This window comes from Abramis brama, assembly GCF_963993115.1.
Source record: "Abramis brama genome assembly, chromosome: 14".
In the NCBI taxonomy this organism is placed as follows: domain Eukaryota; kingdom Metazoa; phylum Chordata; class Actinopteri; order Cypriniformes; family Leuciscidae; genus Abramis; species Abramis brama.
Genome location: NC_139976.1, coordinates 31,735,802 through 31,749,256, shown reverse-complemented (window position 1 = coordinate 31,749,256; position 13,455 = coordinate 31,735,802). Strand labels below are relative to the sequence as shown.

Sequence of the window (13,455 nt, the reverse complement as noted above, 5' to 3'; positions counted from 1 at the left end):
CTTCTAAGAGAGCAGCTTAAACTAGCCACAAATGAACTTGAATTACTTTCCTCTGAAATGTGATATGCATTTAGTTGAGAAATTACAGCTTTTCTTAAGTTTTTCTTAACCATACAATGTACACATGACATTGTGCAATAAAGGCAATGGGAAAAACATGTGCTCACTTCCTCTGAAGAGTTAAATATAGAGCTGGAAAAGAAAGAAAGTCTGTTTGGTTCAACTGCTTGCGGCACTGACCTTGGTTCTGGCGTCAATTCGGGCCCCTCTCTCCAGCAGCAGCCTGACCATGTTGGCATTTCCTCTCTTCGATGCCACATGGAGAGGTGTGATGTCATTCTGTCGCAATTAAATAACAAAGCTAATTGTCAGACGGAGACGCACAATCAAGTTCTAAAGAACAAGATTCATAACATGCAATGTAAATACATAATTCATTGGTTCTGCGTGAATGTATAATAACTGTTATTTCCCTTCTTGGTATCCTTGCAGGGATTTCATGAGAAAGCTTTCTGGTTTACCACCTTTTTATTATCATGGTTATAGGGCTAATGCTAAAAGCATATTGGCTTGATGCAATTTAACGACAGGAAATAAGAACACAAAATTGCTGAAATAAACACTTAAATTACACAGAAAATGTTTAGTATTCATTGAAAAACTCAAGGGGGAGGAAACCCTTCTGTTTCTGATAACAGTATCCATATGAGTGTATATGTCTCCATAATGAGAATATATAAAAATAGTGGATTACCTGGCCTATATTTAAAATGTTGTAACATGAGCATTAATTATACATTTTTTATTTATTTATTACAAACTGATGTGCAAGCCCATGATATGCAAAACTGATTTGCAATCCACAGAGCTTTTTATTAACCAACAGCATGCAATTGATGCTTTCAACAAACATTATTTTAGTGTTCTAATCATGTAGAATATGGTCATGCAAAATAAGGTATAAATATGTGCTTTATAAGAATTAATAAACAGCCAATATCCTAGTAATATGCATGCTAATAAGCAACTAGTTAATAGTGAGAATTGAACCCTAAACTAAAGTGTTACCATTTATTTATTTATTTATTTAACAGTAAGAATTTCTAATTCTGTTTCATTTGCATACAGGTTGGTTTTTATTGTGTCTTAATTTGTCTGCATCTGTGACAATATGTTGTCGGCTGAATTTGAGCATGATATCAGGTCAAACAATATGTGTTCCATCTTAGAGCTTTTTAATAATGTTGCACATATAAGAGATTCTGTCTGTAGCTGCGATCAGTGCACAGATGAAGTGCACAGCGTCACACTGCATATGGAAGTATTGGGCTATACCACCCTCTAGTGATGGCTCACAAAATCCCTAACTTACCATGATGCACTGCTTTTTATAAAGCATAAAGGACCTCAATAAAGCTTGTCAGCGTATACCATTGACTTGCATCTTGGGAGTATACAATGTGCCATTTAAGTTAAAACTGTGTGGGATTGAATTTTTGAGTACACAACAGCAAATGTTTTGACACTGATGGCTGTAGTATATTCGGAGATGGAGATGTGGATGTCAGATCTGTGGGATCAAATTTTTCCTCATGTCAGAGTCAAAGAGGGACACTGCAGAGGGACACTGGTTAGGGTCAATCTGTGTATGCAGTGCCAAGAAGGTTTTTTGGATTTCAAGAAGTGTTTTGCATCGGGAGTTTTTTTGCAATATGTTTATTGTTCTGAACGCAACATTGGTTGAGTTTAAGCAGCTGATCATACAACAGTTATTTTCAGTCCTCTAATTTGTTTAGCTGAAAGGTTTTCTGAGAGTGCTGTAATGTGATACAAACAGTGAAGCGTCCCTGTACTGTTGGATCGCACTTGTCAGTGTTCAAGGCATTCCAGGTCAGAGAATGTGTTTTTTTTTGTGTGTTTTTTTTAAACAATTAGCATTTTCTCTCACTCTATGATCGCTCAGAATGGGGGTTCTTTCACCAGAGAGTGTAGAGCAAGCAGGGAGTGGAAAATAGAAAAGCTGGAAGTGGAGTGGGAGTCGAGTAATTATAGAAAGCTTCTACTCACTTAAAAGTGTCCAATATAAAGAAACTAAAAAGCCTTATCAAATCTATAAATTGTACATTACCATTCACTAACGTTTAATGTTTTTGAAAGAAATCTTTTATAATCACCAAGGTGCATTTATTTGATCCAAAAATACAATAAAAAGTAATATTATGAAATATTATTATAATTTAAAATAACTGATTTGTATTTGAATATTGTCACATGTATGATCTGTTTTGGTTTTGTTCTAGTTCCTGTTTCCTTTGTTCTCATTTTCCCGCCACTGGTTTGTTAGTTAGTTCCCCACACCTGTTTTGTTAGTTAGTTAATTCCCCACACCTGTTATGTTAGTCAGTTAGTTCCCCACACCTGTTTTGTTAGTTAGTTAGTTCCCCACACCTGTTTTGTTAGTTAGTTCATTCCCCACACCTGTTTTGTTTGTTAGTTAGTTCCCCACACCTGTTTTGTTTGTTAGTTAGTTCCCCACACCTGTTTTGTTTCTACATTGATTATCCTGTTTGTATTTAAGCCATGAGTTCTCCATAGTTCTTTGTCCTATATTGTTTAAGTTGCAGTGGTTGTGCTATTTGTTGTTGCCAAGTAATCTCCTGTGTGTTTCCTTGTTTGGATTTACCATCAAAAGTCTATTTTGTACGCTACTTCAGCATTGTGCGCTCATTACAGCAGCTACTCATTACAGAACACAGGACCCTCTGAACGAGTCAAGTTTAAACTCTCCTCCACCCTGAACAGATGAGACTGTTGGAGTATTTGGGCTGGGTGCTCCAGCATGGTGGCATCACCCTCACCAGCCCCGCTCCGAACACAGAGTACAGCCAGCCACCATCCCGATGCACGGATTCGATGCCAGAGCCCATTGCAAATGGAGGATTTGAGCCTGACATGATAAACAAGCTGGAGCCTACTACAAGGATGGAGTCATACATAGCCCCGGAGTATGAGCCTTGCAAGATGTCTGACCAGGTGGGTGAGCCGGCAACAATGTCTGTAAATGTGGTAGCCTTCTTGGAGTACGAGGTAATGGAGGAAGACTCCGCCCACACTCCCACTGCCGAAGGTAAGCTGTTTTCTGCTGGATATTTTGAGAATATGGATGAGGAAATATCCCTGTTTCTCCCACCCCCGCTGGTCCCACCCAGCATGAACTCTCCAGTGCCCCCACTGGTCCAGCCTAGCATGAAATCTCCTGTGCCCCTGCTGGTCTCGCCCAGGTCAGAGTCTCTTCTGTTCCCAGAATTCCCTTCCAACCTCACTCTCTCGCCTCCTCATCCAAAACCAGCCAGTTCCTCAGCCATGCCTCCGCTGGTTACCTTCACCCAATCGACTTCTCTATGTGTGAATCTGCCTCAGGTCCTCCAGTCTCCAGCTTTGCCCTGTCAAGGGGCTTCCCCAGCTCTTCCTCCAGCCACTGTTCCCATTACTCCACTTTGACCCGTCGCCCTGACTCTTCCACCTTGGCTCCTCCCTCCCTCAGCTCCACCCGGGACCATCGTCCCTCCGGCTACACCTAGGTCAGACGTCGCCTCGCCTGCACCACAGACTTGGCAGCCGGCTGCTGCGCTTCGTCTCTCCACCCCTACGGCTCTGTCTGGCTCCGCCCTCCCTCCGGCTCCTAGTTGGCCAGCCGGTACACTGGTTCCACCTCAGGGGGTTGTCGATACAGCTCCGTCACGGCCTGCGGTGCTGTGCTGGTCCACCTGCTTTACGTCTGCACTCTGGGCTCTCTCTCCACCGGCTCCATCTCGACCCGTCGTACCCATGGCATCGTCGAGGAAATCTCCACTATTGCTCCTCCCTCCCTTTATTCTAGTTCCTGTTTCCTTTGTTCTCATTTTGTTTGTTTGTTTCTATGGTTGCTAATTAGTTCCCCACACCTGTTCTGTTTCTACATTGATCACCCTGTTTGTACATAAGCTCTGAGTTCTCCTTAGTTCTTTGTCCTGTATCGTTTTTGAAGTGGTTGTGCTATTTGTTGTTGCCATTTTAAATGTATATTTTTATCAATAGATCATCATTGACCCTATTAATGTTTAGGAAAATTAACCATTAAAAAAAAGAGGATTTATTTAAACACATACTTCAAAACTTTCATTAAGTATCATGTAAATATATAACAAAATACCTTTTGGGAGCAATTTCAGTCCATGCTTTAAATATGACATAAAATGATTTTCCTCAAGGACAAAAAAGAGAGAATGACCCTGTTCTGACCCTAGTCCAGTTCATGAACCATTCATATCCATCCACTCCACTCTTACAGAAAACTACAGCTGGATTTTTCGTCCTTACCCTTGCCTGGAAGTCTACAGCAGCCCCACGGTTCAGGAGCAGGGTCGCTACATTGATGTTACCGTAGTGAGCTGCTATGTGGAGAGGGGTGAAGCCACTCTGGAGAGGGACAGAGACGAATAAAGTACAGGGGTCAAAAATGTCACATACAGAACTCTAAAGGCCTTGACCTCATGTTACCTGACCTGACCTAACCTCATCCTCTATATGAAAAGACGACACCAGGACAGGTGTGGTGCAGTAAATCTCTGACAGATCTACACAGATGACCTTAGCACAACACTGAGGGAAGACACATCCTTCACTTGTTCCCTTACACCAACTCAATCCAAGTGATCAATTATTTTGCTTTGGGATGAACATTAAGTTTACTTTAATCTCTCTGTTTATAAACTATGCTGTAGTTGCAATAGATGGAAGGGGTTTTTCCATTTTAAAGGATGTGCTTTCCTCAGATGCATGATACCTCTATGACAGCAACCTTCAGCCAACAGCTGAATTTACATACACACAAAGCTTTTGTGAAGGTGGACCCATGACGTCAAGTGTGCAAACATGCATACAGTGCACTGCATTAAACAATGTGCTTCCTTACCTAACTATTATCATAAATTCAGTTTAAATTATTTTAATATCTTATATCTTATATTAATTATATCTTAAGTTTAAAGTTTAAAGAATTGACTGTACATTCTATTGAGTTATAGTGTATATAGCACACATCTTTTTTAATAGTATGCCACTGTACATTTGACAGTGCATTTGAGCTGTAGATGAACATCAGACTATTATTCCCAGTGTTGTCAGTGGTTAATACAGTATATAAGTTACATGTCATGCAGTGCAATCCAAAGCTGTTAAGTTGAAGGACAGCTGGAACATATCTGGAAGCCATGCTGACTGTGAAGAGAAGAGAAGAGAAGAGAAGAGAAGAGAAGAGAAGAGAAGAGAAGAGAAGAGAAGAGAAGAGAAGAGAAGAGAAGAGAAGAGAAGAGAAGAGAAGAGAAGAGAAGAGAAGAGAAGAGAAGAGAAGAGAAGAGAAGAGAAGAGAAGAGAAGAGAAGAGAAGAGAAGAGAAGAGAAGAGAAGAGAAGAGAAGCTCTTTCTGCTGGCACCTGTTAGGAGGGGAATGTCATGCATGAGATGGGATGAATGCTCTGCAGCTGAGGGTCTGACTTCACCCTCCCTTCATCTGCAGGACAGTTCTAGATATCTAGGTTTTGATCTAAGAGAGCACTTAGATTTATAATTTAAAGAAATTTAATCATAATGCATATGCAGACATATTCCAATGCAAACTGGTTTTAACACTAGTATAAATAGGTACTGCAGACCGAGCTGGTCACTAGAAAATGTTGTGTTTTGGATACTGGTGTGCAGGTTTCTTCACTACATTAACCACCAAGGCTACCTTGATCCAACAGATTTACTAGATAAGTAACCACTTGACTTTTCTAGTTTATCAGCAAGACCAGAACTAAACCGGACCAGAACTAAACCGGCATAAACCAGCTGGACCAGTATGGACATTCATACTGGTCTAAGCTTGTCTTTTAAGCAGTTAGCTTTCGTTGTTGCTGGGGCAAACTATCCTAATTTAACATCCAGAAACAAGCAGGCCAATGGAAGGTTGTCTTATTGGGCAGGACAATCTGTGCAACAAATATCAAATGTCAAGAGTGTTCTAAAAGAGCTATTCCGTTTGGTGCCACTAGTGTTCCGTTAACTTGACTAGTGTAATTACATACTTCACTTCACATGTCAAAAAACCCAAAACACAACCCTCCTTTTATTGAAAATGATTTTTTTATGATACCAGTTCTCTCAGCTGCAGACCTCGGCCGGTTAACCAGAACGTTTCCTCTCCATGCTAGTTTTCTGTTGCCCGTTAGTAATCAAAGTGCCATTTTACTGAGACAAAAAAGCAATGGGCAGGGGCAGGAGGGGATGGGGTGGCAGCAACAGCAGCAGCGTGATATGGGCGCTTTGTGAGGTGTGTAGCGTTAGTGAGTGTATACCTCTGTCGTTCTATTCACCATCATCTAGAGAGACCACCAGAGCAGGAGGAGAGAGAATGGTCTGATTAGTGTTCACAAAGTCACAATGGGAGCACCAAGCTGTACGGTGGCTACAAGGTGAGGGAGAGCAACAAACCACACATCACACGACACCGCGAGGGCTTAACTGGATGGTGCATCCTCTAGAAGTCTACGGTTTAACTGTTTGGGATTTTCCTTAAACTGACTTGTGATTGAAGACGATTGTAAATTAATTTACAATGAGCATCTCCCATCATGCACCATTGAATTATGTTAGCCACCACAAAGTCTGTTTAGACGTGTATTTTTTTTACATTGCGTTAATTCCAAAATATGACAATCCTCCTATGTGTTTGAATGGAAAGCACCATCAAGTTCTAAATGTAAACTGACGGAAAGACTTGGTTGTATATTGATGGAGGTACCTTGGATTCAACATCTGCATTGTGGTCATTCTGCAGAAGCAACACTGCTGCTTTGGTGTCGTCTTTACGGGCGGCGATGTGCAGGGCGGGTAGTCGCACCTTCCCCTTGGTGTCGTTCTCCAGGAGCAGAGATACCACCTGATCATGACCTTGCTGAAGAGCTACGGCCAGTGGAGTAAAACCATCCTACAAACACACAACAAGAATACTTGAGTAGCCCAAAGAGATATAAATCTTAAAGGTACACTAGGTACAACTCTCTTTATCAACAACTTTACAGCATAAAGTTTCTTCCATTTTCTTTTTACATCGGAAATGATTCAGCATGCTCTTTTACAAGGGTGGGCACGGGTAGCAACATCAATATCACTGATGGTAAGAAAAAAGTCCTTAAACAGGGGTGTCCAATCCTGCTCCTGGAAAGCCACTTTCCTGCAGACTTCAGCTAAACTCTGCTGGAAGGTGGTCCACCAGGAGCAGAATTGGACACCCCTGTTCTACAAGATGAATATCCCAAAGAATAAAATAAATGTAGTCTGAGCAAAAAATAGCATATCTGCAGCCACAGTAGATGCACTTTCATTATTTTGTTCACAGACGTTATAAGCACTCAAGGATAAATGACAGAAGCTTGAAATGTCTTGATTCTAACTAAGGGAAGGGCAACTCTTGGTCCACTTTCCTGCAGAGCTTAGCTCCAGCATAGATCAAACTCACCAACCTGTAGCTTTCTAGCAATCATGAAGACCTTAGACCTTGATTAGCTTGTTCAGGTATGTTTGATTAGGACTGGAGTAGCTAAACTCTGCAGGAAAGTGGACCTAAGCCCTATTTGGACTGGATTAGTTTAACATGGAGAGGTGGGGTAAAGTAATTATTACCAGAGCTTCTCAGTGATTTTATTCCAGTCCGAATGTGAGCGGACAATGTCAGTAAAGATTACGGCAACTTTTACCTTCTGTAAAAAGGTCCGGAAAAATCACCTCAGGTAATACTAATCCCGTGCGAATAGACCCGCTGTAAATATGTACAGAAAAATTCTGTCATTTCCTGTTTAAAAGTAGTTTTCTGCATTTTTTCAAGTATGGAGGCACTTGAAAAAGCATTCAGTTGTGTTCTAGATGGTGAAACAAGTCTGTAAATCAAGTTAGCCCTCCCACTTCCGCTAGTTTTACTGAGATTTCTTATTCTGCACGAATTGGCCATTAATTTTACAGACGTCCTGTGGTAAAATTACATTACTCCACCTACCCTTGTAAAACTAATCCCGTCCGAATAGGGCTCTAGAGGGCCAGAGTTGCCCAGCCCTGTTCTAACTAGATAGACCGGGGTAGCCAACTCTGCTCCTGGAGGGCTACCTTCCTGCAGGCTTCAGCTATAACCCTGCTCAAACACATTTATTTTCAACTAATCCTGAACACCTTGATTATGTGTGTTTGATTAGGGTTGGAGCTAAACTCAGCAAGATGGTAGCCCTCCAGGAAAACGGTTTGCTAGCCCTTGGACAGACGTTAATAGATGATGATTTTTTACTATACTAGCCCAGCTGAGGTAGTTTGACTTCATTAACAGCATCACAGTTCCATATCATGTTTTTAACTACAGTAGTAACAGCAGAGTTTTAAAACTCGTTGGTGTAAAGAAGTAGTTCCACATACAAGAGTGTTTTAAGAATGAAAATCTTGAGCATGTCTTTAGATCCATGAACACACACATGTGCAACCATTCTTGCAAATTGTTGCATTCAACTGAAACTGAAAATGTATAGAATGGCATTACAATCATAAAACAAAATAGAATTTTGTCCTGCACGGTAGTCATGGTACAGTATAAGCGCAATGACTCCAGACTCCTTGTGTGCATTATATTTCTACAGTTCTTCATCAATTATTCCTTACTTGGTAAATAATAGGCCTAAGTATTGACAAAAAACTCACAATACAATACTGTGATACATGACTGAATACATTGTGTTGTATCACAATATCAGAATTGGTGGGATCAGACAGAATCTCTCGTGTGTGGAAACCCTTATTAAAAAATAGCATTTTCAGAGTTTATGCTTTTAGATGAGCCACTTCTAAGTTCTAAATTAATTTAACTGTAAGAAAATATCAACAAACACCTAAATAAAAAGAAAACATTCATATTTCATACAAGAATATAACATATCAATCATATAGTGAGAAAAAAATGCACAGTATATGAATATATGATTGTATATGCACACTTTAAGAAAATGACAGAATGTTTAAAAGCAACATAAAAAAAGTTAATTCTAAAAGAGCAGCTTGACATCAAAATGCTGTAATCCATCTTTTTGTGGTTCAAGTCTGAATTTCAGACAGACCTTCATTCACACCAACATGGATCATTAACATGCAAACAGCTCTTCAAACATGGAAATGTTCTTTGATGCATAATCACTGTCTGAGAGACACAAGGGCCTGGTACATTCTCAAGGACAGTGACGTCTGGCACCCTGCTCTGTCATGCAGGCGCACACACACCACACACACTTCAAGCCGGGCATTCAATACCCTCACTGCGCAACTAGTGTCTGCCTGCTGCCTTGAAAAGGACAGCAAGGTCACTGGGTATTCTGAGTCAGGTTTTTATATGTATCATCACTAGATGGACCTATAAGTATGATGCTTCATATACAGTGCTGGGAATTGCAGAGAGGTAAGTGATGAATCGATAAGAACAGAAGGTTTTGCTCACCTCTGTGGCAATACTCTGACTGGATCCGTTATCCAGGAGGAATTTGACGACGTCTAGGTGGTTCTCCTGGGCAGCCATGTAGAGTGGTGTGAAGCCATTCTGTAGCAGGAACAAGGGCATACTTAGAAATGTCTACGCTTATCCATGATTCAAATACAAGATAAGACCACAGCACATACAGTTGCCTCATCTGCAGGATTGTACTGCAGTGATGATGATCTTTTGAACAAGTTTACAATCTTATTTGAAATCAAATTAATCCTCAAATATGCAATGTCTGGTCATTAGTTTGAAAACAGTGTTGTGTGAACTTTTCAATTCATGAGTGTAAATGTGAATTGAATTGGCCACACCCGTAGGCAGTTGAAATGGAATGAAAGGAAGAGGAAATGCAGTCACACCATAAATAAATTCAAACACAAATATTTTACCATTCATTTTGACAAATTGTTAAGTTTGACTTATTATAAGTTCAATGAACACAACAAAATGTCCGTCACTTTGTTTTTAACTTTAAACTAAAAATAAATAGTGACCTCTAAATATGAGGCATTCTAGTTAATGAAGGTTTTTTTTCCAGCACGGTAAATATGTAGCTTAAACACGTTAGCTTATTTAGCTTGGATTAATAACTTTAGTAGTAGACAATACTATTATACATACTATGTTAAATCAATGTATGATACTAGATAAATAATGTTTACATTTTCAAACGTTTGATTTTTGGGAAATGTTGGTCATCTAGCTAACCATAAATTATATAATATATAACATTTTTATTAGCAGGCCCAGACAGAATCTTCTGTTTTTTCTTTTTTTTTTCTGCAGTGATCTTGTATTCAGTGTAGGCCTGGGTATTAGCACTATTAACATAACATAGCCAAAATGAGTCAACTAAAAAAGGTAACTATCTTGCTAATACTTATACATTTTTCTCCTTCATGGGGACTGAGTCTGGAAACGGAGAAGCTGAACACACATCGCCGGATGAAGCTTCAGCCTCTAGGCGGGTATATGAATTAAGTGTGATTATAGATCGAGTGTCAATTGTCCATTTTGGTGATAGGTGGCGGCAATGTACTTATGTATCGTCGATCAGCCATAAAACAAGAGGAAGATGAATACTTATAAATGTGGGGTGCACACAAAAAGAATACCTTTGCAAAAACATACTGTTCTAGCAACCCCGTGTAGCAAACTTCTTGTAAACCTTTCGCAGCCTCCTCATTCATAGTGTCCCTATTTTAAGCACTGCAGTGTGAGAAAGCAGAACCAGGCTGCACTTGTGATAAGTTCTTGAGATAAAACAAAGTCTGTCTCTACTCTCTCGCACACGTGTGCAAGTGTTTAATTTTGGACTCCCTAAGGGTAGTTTCAGTGACAAGGCAAAAACGCACATACTAAAACTATCATCCATACCAGCTCTCAAATCCCAACAGCTTCTCCTCAAAATGGAGACATAAGTAGGTTATACTTAATGCAGGACTGCTAAAATTCTTTTTAAGCTATTTGGGCACAAACTGGGAACTTGAGTATCTGAACTTCACTCAAAATTCATAATACAACGCATTGCTAGTGCATGTTACATTATTAGCATAAATTACTTTTATGATTTGTTCTCTCCTTCAGATCAAACACTGTTATTGCTAAGCAACAGTTTGTAGACAAATAAGCTTAACAAGTTAGTCAAAATCAGTTGTGTGCATGGTGTAGTTGTGTATAGCTAGCTTTTATTATTATTGCAGGTTTAATGCTGTCACCCTTATACTGGTGCAATCATTCTCCTCAACTCCTCATTGTTTTTCTTATAAATTATATAATCTGAATAAGTTATCATTTTAAAAGATATTCCTCTTTTAGCTTCAATGTAGTTAGCTACTTTTTCTTTTCTTTTCAAAGGTTTCATTTTTTGGTGATGCTAATTATGTAGATAACCATAAGTTATGGTAGCATAGTTATTAGTACAGGCCCAGATAGAATCTGCTAACATTTTTCAGAAATTCTGCAATGATTTTGTTGGAAAATTTGCTACTTTACAGTTTGTAACTAACTTTTTCTTTTTTTACGGTAGCTACAGTAAATTACTTTAAATTACAAGTAGCTCTTAACTTGGCAAGCTACTGTACTGTTTCAAACTATCTTCACAAACACTAGGTTCAATGGCACCAATTTTTGAAGGTAACTAGTACTACATTTTGTTACCAGAATAGTCTCAAACCACCCATGGAAGAAATCCAAATTTTTGGAGACTCATGTGACTCATTTATTGGTTGCACGCCGGTCTGTTATTGTAGAGACACCGAAATTTTCAAAACAAACTGTGATTGGTTGCTTTAAATGTTAGTCAGGAAGGCCCCTTGGCCAATAAAAGCTCCAGACCTTCTGCCGTCAGTCTGAAGGTCTGGCTACACAAGAGTACAGCACAGTAACGCAATCACAAGCTTACAATGGGTTGGCCAGGTGTTTGAAACTTATAGGCCACTCATCACATGTCAAGCGCTGACTGTACCTGAGACTGGGAGTTGATATTTGCTCCATTAGTCACAAGTTCCTTAACGACATCCAACTGTCCAGCGAGTGATGCTATGTGCAGAGCGGTGTTTCCTTTCTAGAATCAGAAGAACACAACAGAGCAGGTTGACTCAGTGTTAACAGTGACCCAATGTTTTTTCATACACCAGCTGTCTTTCGGAATGTTTCGTCACTATTTCTGTCTCTGTTATAGTACATAATAACACTTTGAAGAATACACTTATAAGATGGGAGAGTTTCAAAAAACCTCAACAGAAATATTCCTCTTGAAGATCCTTTACATGAATGAGCAGATCCAGCCCTTGGTAGAGGCTCAAAGTCAACCTGAACATCAGGCAACAGTGACTTTGAAGACATGCTGATGCAGCGAAGTAATGTCTATGAAGTCATGAAGTCAACTGAGTAACACACTTGTCATCTTTAATTCATATGCTCAGCCTTCTACACTACTGCTGACATTTTTAGTTGTGTGTCATAGTATCCGATCTGGTGTTGTGGGTGTTACCTTTGTTGCCGCATCCACAGTGGCACCAAGTTTAAGAAGCTCAGCCACAACCTCCACATGGCCTTCTTTAGATGCTAGATGAAGAGCGTTCAACCCATTCTGCATCCAGAGAAACATATATTTGTATGCTGTTCATGTACATGATTTAGGATCAATATGAGGTATATCAGAGACAGAATATGTCATTTAAAGGTTTATGACATTAAATAAGGGCAACACAACTTTGGAAAGTCTTGAGGGTTCTACTCCTAGTTTTGATCATAAAAAATAAAATAAAATTGTAGTAAGAAAACCCAGTCTTCAGTGTCACATGATCCTTCAGAAATCATACTAATATGATAATTTGGTGATCAAGAAACATTTCTTATTATTAATAGTTGTAATGCTTAATATATTTGTGGAAACCTTGAAATCTTTTTTTTTCCAGGATTCTTTGATGACTAGAAGTTCAAAGAAGAACCATTTATTTGAGATAGTATTTTTTCTGTAACATTATAAATGTCTTTACTGCCAATTTAAAGCATCTTTGTTAAATAAAAGTATTAATTTATTTTAAAAACTAAAATAAAAACCCAAACTTTGTAGTGTACAATCTTATTCATGATGTCAAATATCAAATTCAAATGTTAATTTTACAAAAAAGGAAGATGTATGACCTGGTTGCAGATGTTGATGTCCACGCCTGACTTTAAGTATTCGAGGGCTTTCTCGATGTTTCCGGCCCGAGCCGCTCTGAGGTAACTGGCATTACTGTCAGTCTGAAAGAGAGAGAAATAACAATCAGATCGTCTTCTTCACAAACCATCAATGATCAAGAAGAACCAAATAACACCATATGCTGACACTTCCAATTTTCAAGAGGGAGAAATAAG

At 39.3% G+C, this 13,455-nt stretch overlaps 1 protein-coding gene across 23 annotated transcripts in view; it reads right to left on the bottom strand.

Moving 5' to 3' along the window:
• Window positions 1-13,455, bottom strand: part of ank3b (ankyrin 3b) — a 179,927-nt gene that overhangs the window by 69,931 nt on the left and 96,541 nt on the right. For 15 of the 23 annotated variants that reach the window (XM_084135601.1, XM_084135628.1, XM_084135612.1 and 12 more), the window contains exons 2-9: window positions 13,240-13,341; window positions 12,584-12,682; window positions 12,056-12,154; window positions 9,547-9,645; window positions 6,823-7,008; window positions 6,377-6,400; window positions 4,360-4,458; window positions 241-339 (exon numbers count right to left, since the gene is read on the bottom strand). In XM_084135601.1, the coding sequence (XP_083991727.1) occupies window positions 241-339; window positions 4,360-4,458; window positions 6,377-6,400; window positions 6,823-7,008; window positions 9,547-9,645; window positions 12,056-12,154; window positions 12,584-12,682; window positions 13,240-13,341 (807 nt within the window). The remainder of the gene's footprint in view (window positions 1-240; window positions 340-4,359; window positions 4,459-6,376; window positions 6,401-6,822; window positions 7,009-9,546; window positions 9,646-12,055; window positions 12,155-12,583; window positions 12,683-13,239; window positions 13,342-13,455) is intronic. The other 8 variants (XM_084135604.1, XM_084135598.1, XM_084135600.1 and 5 more) reach the window with 3 other exon arrangements.